The sequence below is a fragment of the Labrus mixtus genome, chromosome 16 (genome assembly GCF_963584025.1).
Source record: "Labrus mixtus chromosome 16, fLabMix1.1, whole genome shotgun sequence".
Lineage (NCBI taxonomy): Eukaryota > Metazoa > Chordata > Actinopteri > Labriformes > Labridae > Labrus > Labrus mixtus.
The window spans coordinates 6139583-6154199 of NC_083627.1; the positions used below are offsets into that span (position 1 = coordinate 6139583).

General features: G+C 42.0%; 1 protein-coding gene across 2 annotated transcripts; it reads left to right on the forward strand.

Annotated features, from left to right (window-relative positions):
• Window positions 1–1065: 1065 nt before the first annotated feature.
• On the forward strand, window positions 1066–14345 carry ak2 (adenylate kinase 2). 2 transcript variants are annotated; one of them, XM_061060529.1, is made up of 7 exons: window positions 1066–1268; window positions 3616–3741; window positions 5412–5522; window positions 6329–6423; window positions 8387–8459; window positions 10819–11049; window positions 14110–14345. In XM_061060529.1, the coding sequence occupies exons 1-7, from the start codon at window positions 1170–1172 to the stop codon at window positions 14122–14124; spliced, it is 750 nt and encodes a 249-aa protein (XP_060916512.1). In that variant the 5' UTR covers window positions 1066–1169; the 3' UTR covers window positions 14125–14345. The 2 variants fall into 2 exon arrangements, with proteins under 2 accessions (XP_060916512.1, XP_060916513.1); XM_061060530.1 differs by having other exon boundaries at window positions 10819–11038.
• The last annotated feature ends 272 nt before the right edge of the window (window positions 14346–14617 follow it).

Here is a 14617-nt window from a genome sequence, read left to right on the forward strand (position 1 = left end):
AGTGATTTGACTTCTGTTCCTTGTTCTGAAAGATCACCTGACTCCTCCACATTGTTTGACCCACTTCAACCCCTTTTTCTTTCTGTTGTTAATGTCTCTATTTATTTTGTAATACTTCCAACATCCAGAATCTATGGAAGGCCTGATGTGACCACACATTTATATTTACTCTGTTTTGCCGTTGTAATGACTCTCTGCTTGTTTTCTTGAGGGCTTGACTACTTCTGTTCCTTAGCTCCAGAGTTGCAAAACAACAAAACAAACATGGAAGTAGGCGTAGAAGAGTAGTCAGCATGGCCTGTCGTGATCTAGCCTATCACACTGAATAGATCATGCACTGGTAAAAAAAAATGATCAGCTTATCACAAGAATACACTTTGTGATCTGAAGATAATTAAATAAATTAATTCATTGTAATGAGAACACCAGCTCTGTTACATGACTCTTTATAACAGAAAATGGGGTAAAAGATGTCACTATAGACTTTGGAGACATGACCAGTTATGGCTTTAATAAGAATGAACTGTCATGGTGAAACAAGATAAAGCTGAGCTCCCTCCCAATTATCTCATGACCTTCATCAGAGGTTGTAGTTTTCTACAGAAGACCTTAAGTGACCCTAAACTAATTTGAATGATCATAAACCTTTATGATCACACATACACTTCTATGATCAACAATACTTTTTTTATGGTTTTATGACTATATCGGTGCTTTTATCACCAAAAACAATATTAAACAAGTTAATTAATAACATTTAAAAAATATTAATGATTAATTAATAATTGATAAATAACAAAAGTATTACACATATTAAAGGTAGATATGGTAAAAACTTGTGAACTTTTGTACCGACTCCTTTAAAAAAAAAAGAAATCGATTTGGAGAATTTCTGTTCGTGAATGAAAAGCTTTTGGGCTAAAACCCTTTTCGGATGTTACACAATGAGGCGTTATAGATTATTATCCAATCACCGCACAGAATGATCGACAGAACAGTCTGACGGCCAATTAAACGCGAGATAACCAAGTAGTGGGCGGGGTTTAATCCTCGTCGCTTAAAAAAAAAGGAGGCGTTTCCTTTCCGGGCCAACTTGGCTGAAGTGTCACCAGGACGACACCGACAGACTTTATCAGAAGTTTCTGCCCTGCCGGTGTCCCGGTCCAGACATGGCTCCTAGCACGCAGCTGAAGGAGGCTATAGCCGATGTGCAGGACGGTATCCGCGCCATCCTGCTCGGACCCCCCGGAGCCGGGAAGGGCACTCAGGTGAGCGAGAGAGTCCCAGTCAAGCTAATGAAGCTACCTGTTAGCCGCTAGCTGCTAGCTGCTAGCCTTAACAGCAGCGTTAAAGCGCATGGTCGGTACTGATGCTAGGCTAACTCAGCTAGCGTCCACTCCCAGGAAAACACAACATATGTCTGTTCAGATAAGATTATATTAGATAATTGTCGGTTTGTGTGTCAAGTTTACTGCTTGTAAATGACATTTCTAGTAATTCGTATGCAGCATTTACGCATTTAATCACATTTATTCACGAAGTTACAACATAAAAACACTGAAATAGTTTTTTTCATCTATTTTTTTTTATTATAAGTAGCAGCACATTTGTTGTTATTGTCAAATTTAAAGCTGGTTTAATACGTCTATATAAGTTTCCATGCACATTTTCTAATGTGGAAAACGAGGTAAAACTCATTTTTATTGTTTTTATAATCGTATGAAATAAAAATGGTCTGAATTAATAATAAAAATAATCAGGACATATTTGTTTCTAACTAACGATTACATTATCAACTGTCATGTTTTCATAAAAACTTTATCTCACTTAAACCAAATCTGTTTATAAAGTGCATTTAGAAATAGCAAAAAGTAGAACAAAGTGCAAACAAATATAAAACACAAAGACCTTTTTTTTTTTTTAAATAACATGACTTCAAAAGTAAAAGTGGTAAGACCAGCTGAAAAGGTTTAAACATCTCTCAAGAAGTGTGTTGTGTGTTTTCCTGATTCTACTTAATAATATTTGGGTGCTTGAGTTCTGTTTTTATAATTAGGATAATGTACATTTCATTAATTCAAAAGGGGAATTGTTCCTGCGTCTGACACTAGGATATGTGCTTTGGGAGTGTTTAAAATAAATACACTCAGCAATGTTAGAAAACTGGGATGCACAGCTTCAGTACTTTCATATTCAACAGTTAATGGGTTTATTATATAATAATGTAAAAAAAATGTCACAAGAGTTAGAATCATGTAATCCCTTTCTATATTTATCATAGTGTAGTTATTCTGTGCTGGTGCTGCATCACGCAGTCCGTCCGTTCATGGAAAACTAGGTGAAAAGTCTGAGACCAGAATACCAACAGTCACTTTGATTTATTATTGTAGCATTGTCCCAAAGTTCAAGTGGATGTTAAGAGGGATCTTATTCTGGAAGAACCAGTGCTTCTGGTGGATCAGCTAGTCTTGTTTGAGCTGAAGGGGGTTCACCGTTCCTTTATTTAAATACTGGTTAGCATGTTGTGTATTTTTCTGAATTTTAACACCAGTATCAAATGGAATTGTGTTTTCTTTTGCACTGTTCTTACGCCTACAAACTATAATCCAAGGACAGTTTCAGAGTAGTAAAGAGGAGTGTAGACTGAGAGCTTACAGGAGGTCAAGTCCTTCTGAAGAGCTCATCGTTTCTCTTTTGCTTTTAAAAACACAGTTGCACAATAATTCAGATGATTACACCCACTCAGCCATAAACATGAAGAGCAAGACAGAACATGCATTCATGGGTGCAGAGTGGAAATGCAAGAGTCACCACTCCCCTTGTTACATCTCATTTAACCTTCAAAATCATTATGAAGCTGCTGTTCTAATGCAAAATATACATCATGTTGCTTTAGTGTAAGGGTTCTTACATCACTAACCTACCTGTAACTTATTATTCAAAAAAGATCTTTTACTCGTCTCCTCTTGTTGTCGCCCTTAAGCATCAGACACTTGGCACGTGTACTGTCCGAACCCTTATCAGCAACCGGGAGCATCTGTCACTTTAAAGGATTTTAAATAATACACTGCAGCACCAGCTTTTGACTGGATAAGTGCCTTTTATACATTTATATCCACTTCAAGTCGATGCACATTCGTTGTTTTTGCTTTAGTTTTGAATGCACACCTTTTTGCACATTATCTTCTTACTTTATTTGTACAATTTTTCTGTATGTCCAGTATGTATGGCAACACTGACAGTAAAGATGACTTTGACTTTAGATGAAAACACTCACCTTGATTGACTAAATTAAAGGGTACATGAGCTGATGTCATAAGTCTGTTTCACAGAAGAAAACCTGATTGGCCCGCAGGACTATTCATTTTTTTTCTTTGGTGAATAACTGTAGGCAAATAATATTCTCCTCTGCTGAAAACTCTTTGGTCTCACAGGCGGCTTTTCTGCAGGCCAGCAGTGCAGGTGGTTGACTCTCTGACTGAGCAGTGTGCAGAAAAAGTTAAAATCCACACCCAAACTTGTCTTCATTAGTCTGTTGGTACGAGGTGATCGTGTAAAACTCGAATCATTAAATGGTGATTTTTTTATAACAATGTTGTCTCCTTCTCCCCGCAGGCCCCTCGGCTAGCAGAAAAGTACTGTGTGTGCCACCTGGCCACCGGGGACATGCTGAGAGCCATGGTGGCTTCGGGCTCCGAGCTCGGCAAGAGACTAAAGAAGACCATGGACGCCGGAAAACTGGTAACTCTGCTGCTATTCATGATCTGTGTGTATTTTTCTTTCTCTGACCCCTCTGTCCTCTCTCACGCTCAGTGTTGACATCGCAGCGCTTCATGTTCAGTCCCACATGACTTATTTCTAAGGTTTCAATTGTCTTCATTGACATTTGTTACTAAGATGGCCTCCCAGGATGCAGAAAAACACAAACATGCTGAGCAACCTTTGTAGGACAGCAATCAATTCCCTTTCATTCTCCAGCTGTGTGTGCAGAAAAGTAAACCTCCAAATAAAATAATTACATCAGAATCCGGTAAACCAAATGGTACTAAACGTCAAACTACTGAATCATTTAAACCTCTGAATAATTTATTGACCTTTACTACTGGCAGAATAATAACATGTTGCCATGTGCAGTATTGCAATAGATGGAAGTAGGGATGTAAAGATTAATTGTAAAATCATGATAAATTGATTCAAAGGTGTCAAGATTCACATCGGTACTCTGAGAAATGAATCGCAGTAATATGGTGAGAATCAGCAGCTGCAAGATTTAGAAATTGAGGACGCACCACCGTCTTTTAAATCGGAGGTGTGGAAACATTTTGGCTTCCCCCAAGAAAGAAAATGAAAGAGGTGAGAAGATAACAGACGAGATAAAAACTGTGTGCAGATATTACAAGAAGACAGAGAACTGCACGAATAGAGCACGACCAACATGATGCAGCATTTAATCGATACAACAACGAGAAGCTCCAATCACCTCCCCTTGTTGTGAGGAAAAAAAAACATTAAAAGGCCAAACCACACTGACAAGCAAATCTTTTTCAGTCATCATTTGTCTACAGTCTCATTTTGTAAAATAATTTGAGAGAATCGTATCGTGAACCAGGTATTACATCCCTAGAAGGAGGTTCCTCTTAGAACTTCAGAAGCAACAGAAGACGCTCTTTAAAAATGTTTACAAATTAGAAGGAGTTTGTTCTATTACATATTATTGACTTCATAACCTCTGCTGGCTCCCCATCCCCCAGCATATCCACTTCAAAGTCCTTATTATCACCTTCAAAGCCCCCTATAACCTGGCTTCTCTCCCCTCCCTGTCTGAGCTCCCTCACTGGCACACTCCAAGCCACACTATCAGGTCCCTGCCCCCCCCCCCAAACCACCGGTCCATGGGGTGACAGGGCCTTCTCCATTGCTGCTCCCACCCTCTGGAACTCACTTCCATAAAACATCAGACTCCCCCTCACTCTCCACCTTCAAGAAATCCCTAAAAACTCTCCTCCTCTACATCGCCTACAACCACTAACAAACCCTGTCCTCATCCTCCTCCTCTCAGATTATTTCTTCTTTTCACTGTTTTGTTTTGTTGGTCTTGGAGTGATCAATCATGTATGAATCAGTTCCTGTTATTTAGTTCTTATTTCTGTTTTTGTTTTTACACAAGACGTCTTTTATTAATATTCGGGACGTTTTCTGTGTATTACACGTAACAGAAATAATTGTTATGCAGAAGAACCTGGCAGAACAAAGATGTAACACTTCACCTCCTTGAACAGGCTGTGTAAATGGGACTTCAGCATTGTTGACACTCTTCATGTGGTTCCTGAACGGAGCTGTTGCTGTGCAGGATGTGGCAGATTTGAGTGTAAATATAGACCAATCAGAGGATGATCTTTGTTTGCCTGCAGGTCAGCGATGAGATGGTCGTGGAGCTCATAGAGAAGAACCTCGACACGTCGGCCTGCAGGAACGGCTTCCTGCTGGATGGATTCCCTCGCACAGTCAAACAGGCAGAGATGGTGAGGATTCAATTTGATGCTGTTGATTGTTTTTTTTTTTTATGTAAAGATTCAACTTAACTTTGATAACTTGTAAAAAATTGGTACTGCAGTCCAAATTCAAAACATTGTAGAGAGCTGTCTCCCCCCGCTCCCTCCTCTCTAGAGTCGATGCTCACACAGGTTGCCGTATCGTGGACACTGAAGCTTCAGTGTTTATCCAGCTCTGCATTGGTCTGTAAACCTTTCTGCGTTCTAACCTCTCTCCATTTTTCAAAAAGCATCTCCAATATTGATCCTAGTTTGACACGTTTCTGCTCGTGGAGTTTATTAGAAACATGCAGAGGCTTTTTAGGTCGGGTACAATCACTTCTATCTGAACCACTTCTCTTGCCCGCTTCCATCGCTGCAACACCTGTTGGTCTCACCTGTTAACTGCTCTCATTTCTGGCAAACCGAGGGGCGTCCAAAACGGCCGTGTGGGGGGTCGCCTTAAAACCCGTCTACCTTCTCTGGTCCAAACAAATCCAGAGCGTTCAGGGCCAGAATCTAAAGTTAGAAGGAGGACATACTGGCTGCTGCATTGTTGTCAGAGAAGCCAGCACTTCAACATGTTACCTTAATGTCTGATCATATAGTAAGATCACTTTATCATTTCAGTCAGGAGATATTTTACAGATTGGACCTTTTAACATTTTAAACACTGAGCTAGATATTTGTATAATGTAAGTTTCAGGAAATGAAAGAGTCAAGGACATTTTGTGATGGAACAGTAGATTCCGGTCGTGACTAATATTGGACTCTTCTTGTGTTCGTCTCCTTCACAGCTGGACGACTTGTTGGACAAGAGGCGCGAGCAGCTGGACTCTGTGATTGAGTTCGCCGTCGATGACTCTCTGTTGGTCCGCAGGATCTGTGGCAGGTAGGACCGAGAATGAATTATTCAGCACCAGAGAAAAGAGTCAAGCTGTTCTATTTCCCGCTGGGTTTTGGTTTCCCCGGCTGGTGCTTTTTCTTTTGGCCGAGAATCTCCTCACACAGCCTGCGTGTTGAATCCACCTGGGCAGGTAGATAGATGTGAACAGAAGAGTGTGGGGACAGTGAGATAGTGTTGGGAGAGAAGTGGAGCGTGAAATCATGTGATTAACAGAGACGGTGCCTCGAAGGCAGTCGAGAGCGTCTGCTGCTGGAAGGTCGAACATTCAATCCTTGAAGAGGTGCAAAAAAAAAAAAAAAAACATGGAAGAGTGTGAATATCAGAACAATGTTTCCCAAACCTAGATGGGACTCCAGAGGGGCCGCCCAGGTACATTTAAGAGGGAGAGAGGGAGGGAGAGAGGGAGAGAGAGAGGGAGAGAGAGAGGGAGAGAGAGGGAGAGAGAGAGAGGGAGAGAGAGAGAGAGAGAGAGAGAGAGGGAGAGAGAGAGAGAGAGAGAGAGAGATATGCAATCATCAATAAAGCTCAGAGTATCCAGTGAAACATTTCAGAACGCTACAACGTCGAGTGGATGAATATTATCAAGAGAGCAGAAACGCAGAAAGATTAAAGACGTTAGTGACGCACACTGAAATAAGTTATAGAATAATACCTAATATTAATATTAGGGCTGTCAAACAATTAACTGCAAAATTTCAGTCGTTAATCACATGTTTAAAATTCCATATTTCGCAATTTAATACAAATATTCAGGCTTTTATTTTGAATTTAGGTGTGCCTACAATAATGTGGATAGATATGAAAGGACAGTAATTGGAGGACTGTAGTGGTGACCGGCCGCAGGACAGACAGCTGTCATGCATCTGACGGTTACAATCTGACCTCCAGCTTTTCACAAGAAGAATACACAACACATGTTGTCCTCATCTCCCTGGACATTTCTTCACCCAAATGTTTTTTTTTTTAACTTTTTTTCCCTTCTCTGCTCAAATAATCACAAATTGAACCGCCGGCTCTATTGTTTACATTTTTTAAAATAACGTAATTATTGGGATTAATTCAGACTTTTGTGGTTACTGCAAATCCTCACATTGAGATAATAATTAAGTTGAGATTTATTGTGCAGGTGTACGTAGACATCCCTCCAGGTGTTGAGGCTTGTGTCCTCCTGTCTTCAGCTCAGTTCTGAATAACGTTCTGCACAAAGAGGAAATCCAGGTTCCTCTTTTTGTTTTCATTTGACTGGACTGAAACGAACCGGGTCCGACAACCTGCATGTTTTCTCTTCATCTTCCAGCGCTGATTATTTCCTCTGTTCTACTTTTCTGGTGTGACCTGGCGCTGGTTCACTTATGTAAGCTCTACAGGTTGTGGCCAAAAAAAAAGAGAGAGTGAAGAGAAAGTTTAACAACTTAATTGGCTGCATCTGGTTGTGTTGTGGTACATTTCCATGTTCCCAGCTCCTCTGCACCCACTGTGCAACAAATCATTATTTACATAACTGCTCTGAAACGATTGAATACAACAACACGCTGTGCTCTCGTTTGACGCTGACCCACACACCAACCAGGCAGAACTGAACCATCTGAACACTTTGCTGCTTGTTTGTGGTGTTTGTTATTTCAGCACGCTGCTTGTCCTCTTTCTCTACAATAACAACTCTACATTATCCAACACCGCGGCGAATAAAAGGCGCAGTTAGTTTGGAAAGAGCCATCTCGCTGTCTGTGGGGGTCCTTTGTGAGGAGGAGGAGGCCGGCTGCTGCCTTTTCAGGCCCAAGTAGGACAAGGGGGGGGCATGTGGGCTGTGAAAAAGGACGGTGAAGTAGTTAGTGAGTCACTGCGGCTGCCTAACCCTCATCTGTCCTCCTCCTCCTCTTGCTCTTGCTCTTGATTTCTTTCCCGTCCTTGTGCCGCCCCGCTCACCGTCTCCCCTCCGTTTCCCCAGACTAATTCATCAGCCGAGTGGACGATCCTACCACGAGGAGTTCAACCCCCCCAAAGAGCCCATGAAGGATGACGTAAGTAGTTTCACTATCAACCCACTTAGAGGCTTAACTGCCTCCTACCTGAAATCATTTCCAGACTGGACATTGGTGACAATCAGCCAGTTTGAGACAAATTACTCTGACGTATTTGGAAGATATAAAACGCTCTGGACATTAACTCTTCACTCTGATTCATCTCGTTAAACCCAGTTCGATTATAAAAGAGAAGATTTACTCAGAGAGACTCAGAGTATTTAAAAAATCTGAAATGCAGATTGTTCAACTTAATATCTGTGGTATGATTTCCTTCATGTCTATCATGGCCTTTTAAGTGTGATTCATTAATCGGTGTGATTAAAAGCTTTTACGAGGGGATGACAGATCAGTTTGTCCTCGATTGTTGTGTAATGATTGGCCAATGCCGTCGCCCACGGGGAAATAATTACGCTGAATTAAATAAAGCACAGTTAAGGTCGTACATTAAACGAGCGAGGCTATTGTGTAGATGATCATCAACTGAATTAATAGCAGCATGCGTCTGTCGTTAACGGCCTCGCGCTGTGCTGAGGTGCTTCTCCAATCAGACGCTGCAGATTCATCAGCGTGTGTGTCTGCTGCCTTCAGGCGGCTGCGGAGTTTAATGAAGTGACGCAGATGACTTTTCACACAACATGATAAAACACTACAGAGTAGAGATACTTTACAAGCCGCTTCTGCTAATTCATAGATTAGTGCAGACAGACGTTCAAGCTATCAAGTTATAATCTCACAGGTTTTTAGGAAACGTGCACCAATTGATTGACCTGAATCTGGCGATTTGCAGCCGAATGGATGAAGCCTGAGTGACGTCTCCCATCGGTTATGGCAGGCGGCTCTTAAGGCTGGAAATCCTGTCTCAGTTTAACTTTCAGTCGACTAAACGACAGGCTGAGAGCTGGAGCTGAGGCGGGTTTTCAGCCTCTTGATGAACCGTTACACTGCGCCCACCTGTCAATCATGTCAGCTACGCCCCTAACTATGGATAACTCTTATTGTCCATCATCCATCAAATCAAAACGGATATGTTATTAAAAATAAATTCGACCCCCTGCACAGTGTCCCCATGAGGACAATAACTCATCAGACGAATCAATATCATTTCTTGTACCAGGCTGTGGTGTTTATGTGACTTCAGGTGTTCTTGCAGTCAGCCTCAAACAGACACCTCGAGGAATGCCTTTTTTCTTTTTTGGCACTTCCTCATTCGCTTCATTTTTCAACACTGGAGGTTGCCGCTTGTTTTCAGCCTGTTCAGTCCTGATCAGCGACCCGCCGGTGTTTCGGTTTAAAGGGGTGACCTTGTTAACCGGTGACTTTAAGCCGAACGTGTAGTCACAACAGATGTTGTAGATGAGAAGAGGACGGATGCTGAGCTCTGGGTAGATGAAACTGCAATGTACACATTTTTTAAATGGTATGATGAGGTCAGGTATTTCTGTCATGCTGCTGTTTATGAATGCTGCAGATTGTAAATCCACATGACTGCACAATAACCCCATAATTCATAAGGCTGAGTTTCCCTGCGTAATGCTTTAATTATTTGTTGGAAAACGAAGCTGCAAAAAAAGCAACAAAAAAATCTGATTTTAAAAAAAGAAGCAGAATCAAAGTGTTGTTTCCAGAAGCTTTTGTTTAGTTAAAGGGGCTATATGTAACTTTTTACATGTATAAATCGTTTTTTATTGCCCATTAATAAGCGAACGGTTAACTGATGTGAAAAAGTAGATGTTCACTGTCTATCTGTGTTGCTTGTATAAAATTTTCCCCCGGGTCGTATTTTTCGCGAAAGCTCCAGGAAGTGACATTTAATGCACGTTCTCAACGTCCTCCTCCCTCCGCTCTGCTTACAGAGATCGACAATACAAACTCATCACACACTCCCGCTCAGTGCCCTCCGAGACTGTCGTTTGTAGGATGGAGAATGAATACAGGCACACAGACTCCTTCACAGACTTTCACATGTGTATGACTACGCCAGTGTTTCACGGCCGATGATGATGATGATGCTCGTTTGTGTACGTACGAGCACGTATGACGAGCACGCGAGGGAGGGAGAGCGGGAGAGCGAGCAACATGTTACTGGTGCAGTTTGCCTAACGGCCATGCGGTGTCACTACGAACGCAGTATTTCTGAAAGCCCCTTTACCTAAAACAAAAAGATTTCAGTGCAGCAACTAGAAAGTTGTACAAGAGAAGGAAAGTGAGACTGTTGCCATGACAACTGATCAGGTTTCCATAGGTAAACATTGATGAGCTCAGTGTGTAAAAATTGATCTCATACCTTTAATGTTCCCTCAGCATGTGTATTCCTCGCCCTCCTCATGTGTTTTCTCCCCCTCTTGTCTTCTCTCAGCTGACAGGTGAGCCGCTCATCCGCCGCAGCGACGACAACGAGACGACGCTGCATTCCCGCCTGAACGCCTACCACCGTCAGACCGTCCCTCTGGTGGAGTACTACAGAGCTCGGGGCCTGCACACGGCCGTCGACGCCGCCAAGAGTCCAAATGTCGTCTTCGCCTCCATCGTAGCTGCCTTCACCGCCGCCACGGAAATCCCGGCACGCGCCACCGCCTGTAAAGATCAAGTGCTCTTCATTTAAAACCCTTTTTTTCATCCTTTCCCTTCGACGGGTTCTTCCTTCTATCAAGGGTGGAGGTTATACAAGAGTCGATCAAGTGTCACAGCGGCAACAAAATGTAACTTTGTCAGCGGTTAGCGGTGAAGACGGAGCGTCAGTGTGGAAGAGAGTTCACAATAATCAACCAGTGTGATCCCTGTTGTAGAAACAGAACGGATTAAAAGCATCACAAAATCAAGTGAACAATCAGAGAACAAGCACTTTAGAGGTGAACGATAACAACAAAACAAACCGGTGCTGAGGTCTTTGCTGCCGCTCCTGTAGAAATGACTTTTTTTAAACTTCTGACTGATTTCTCCTCTTCACGTCTTAAAGAGATGCTTTTCATCAGAAGATGTTTGTTGCAGATTTGTTTGCCTTTGCTGGACAGGTTTGCTCTTGTTTAATCGATGACTTTGCCCTTTTCTCTCCCTCACGCTCTGATTCTCATCACAGAATGTTCCTCCTGTTTGTCACATCAGATACAGTTCCTCCATCTTTCCTTCCTCAGAGGTAGAAACTAAGGCTGGCAGCGTGAACGTGTTAATCTCCGGATATTAAGGTTTTTGAATGCATGAATTATTTTTAATCGCTAATCGCTATTTTGTCCCAAGAAAGCTAAGCCATCGCAGCGTCCTCCTGCTCCCACAGGGATGGAAAAAACCAACACTGCTTCACCTATGAGTGCCTCATTTTACTTAAAAAAAACAAAAAAAAACAACAACCTCCAAGACAGCTCAGTCGACGATTGTGATTTTACAGTGCACAGAAAAACAACAAAAACAGCAACATGTAACAAGAGAAAACTAAAAAGCCACAAAAAAACACTAGATTTTAAGGAGACATGGTGAAAGTCCAGGAGAAGAGATTTAATGATGAGGTAGCGTCTTCAGCGTGAGGAGTTGAGAGCACAGTGAAGAAGAAAATAATGTGTAGTGTTAATGTGACCATCATAGAAGAAGAAGAAAAAGTGTCAAAGCTTGAATTCTGAACATGCAAACATGATGCATACATTTTTAACTCCTCCTGACTTGAGCTGTTTCCACACATACACTTCTGAAAATGTCTAGAAATTTTCCGGACAGCATGCCCCTGAAAATGTTCAGAAGTTTGCATGTTCACACTTTCAGGTCACTGCAGCCGTGATGTCCAATAGCAGGTGAAGCAGAGTGCGGCACTGTCATGATAATATTTACCTTCATAACAATGCTACGTGTTATTAGATCCACAGTTTAAACGAAGGAGTGTCAAAGTCATATTGGCAAAATATAAATATACTAATATATCACATTTATGCAACAAGGTATTTCAAAGTGCTTCAAACATCATGACATTAAAGAGAAGATCAAATAAAAAGAGCGAAAACAGAAACTAAAATCCAGAAAGACCGTTTAAAAAAAGAAGCAGGAACGTTTCAGTCCAGATTTAAAAGTATAATAGTGATTAAAGAATATTTGTTAAAATGTTTTAAGTCAGCTGTAAACGGGCGTCTTCAGCCTTGTTTTAAATAAGTGTCAGCTGACCCCCAGTTTTCTGGGAGGGGAGTGTCTTAACTCGCCCCTCGCGCTCCCCTGTGCTGGAGTCTCATGACTTTTTTCCTGCTGCGTTCTCACATCAGCTCACCCCGACTAAACGTGGAAAATTTGACAAGGAGGCTGGCAGGAAAAAATCGAGGTAAAATCGAGGTGTCTTGCTCAAGGTGCCTGGGCAGTGCTCAGGAAGTGAACTGGCACCTTCCCAGACTTGGTCAACACCGAGACTTGAACTGACTACCCTCTGGTTCCCAACCTCGAACCCTACTGACTGAGCTACTGCTGCCCCATAACTCAGACAAAATCATAAAAGACGCTTATTTTAACTCCAGAAGTCGCCTAAAAGCATTGTGTGTTAAGTTATTTTTTTTATTAATATAAAAGACAACCGGATTTATTAATGAACTGTTAGAAAAAAAAGCACCTTTTGTAGCGTTTCTTAGGAAGTCCCCGCTTACTGAATGTGAAGTTTGTGTTTATTTAAAAATCAAGGAAATGTGTTCATCACATCAGTGTTCAGAGACCAGTCGGATCGGCATCCTTTCACACAGAAGTGACAAACATTGTTCTTTGTCTCTGATATCAAAAGTTGCAGTCTGCGTCTCGTGCGTGGATTCGTCTGGTAGCTCGGCAGCGTCTCAGACGTCAGCGCTTTGTGTGAAGTGAGCGGGATCAAAGAGACGAGCTGAAGGATGTTGGTCGCTGAAACCTTCAGAGAAATTTCCCTCACGGAAATATTTTTGATTCAGGCTTTTGTTTGTGGATCTCCCTGAGGTGTCTTACTTAACACCTCATTTATGATCCATCGGCTTGACCTAATTCTCCCTTAAAACATTTGATTTCCACTCACTGGGACAAAAGGGGTTGTGTCAAAATAATCTTCACTTGTACACAGAAGTCATGTCTTGTTTTGTTATGATTCACTCGGCCTCTGAACACTGTGACATCGATCTCTGGAGGGTGTGTCCTTGAATCCTTTTGTGTCTCCTTGACCTATGATTTTCCTTTCTGTAGTCACCTGGTGTTTGTGTTGAGTGGAAACATCTCGCATGCAGACTGTGTCACCTGCACTTTCCCCTGCATGCTGATGTGTCTCTGTGCTCTAGGGGGTTGTTGTGATGAAAAACAATAGCAGATGTTGAGCAGTCCCAGCGGGCAGATTTCCCTTCATTCAGCTCAACCGGACAATTTCATGCTAAATTTCCTTTAATATTCTCGGCTGTGCTCGATGATCTCTGGTTCCCCTTTTAACGCTGTGAATGTAAAGATTTAGAATTGAATCATGCAGAGTGTTTTTGTCGACACCTAAACGAATGTGACTTATGAATGTGAACGCCAGCGCTGGCCTAATGCACTCGGGAGATGGATGGGAATAATGTTTCTGTCCTTCCCTCTAAAGAGTCCAGCGTTTAAATCACCACAGAAGTATTTAGAGTCGTGGTTTCTCTTTCACTCACACCAAACTTCTCTCCCCCTCTCTCCCTTTTTCTTCCAGCTGGTTGAATCCTGAGCTGCTCCATTCCCACCGTGGCGGAGGATTTGGAGCTGGGGAAAGATGTCGGGTGGGTGGACAGACGGAGGGGAGGGGAGGGGATTTCAAAGTGGGGGAGATCCTGAGACTTTATAAGATGAGGATAATTGTGCGATGCTGTGGGGCTCTAATTTGTAAAAAAAAATTATGATGATATTCCTCCTCATGTTTCCCCTTCTAATAAATCCCAAGCTTTCCTACAATCATCACTTTGTGCACATTGTTTTTTCTATTTCACGACTCTGTCTTAATTTCACTGTTTTACAAACTCATCCGGAACACCCTGCAACAAGTTGGATCTTTAGTATGTAAAAATTAACAATATTATCCCCCTCTTCCACCTTTTCAAACAGTTCCCCTGTGGTCTAAATGAAACATCTGTGCTGTGGTCAAAATATAACATGAATCAAGCACCAGAGGAGGTTTGTGACCCTGTATAAACCAGCTCTCTCAGAACGCTCTGTTTTGGTGT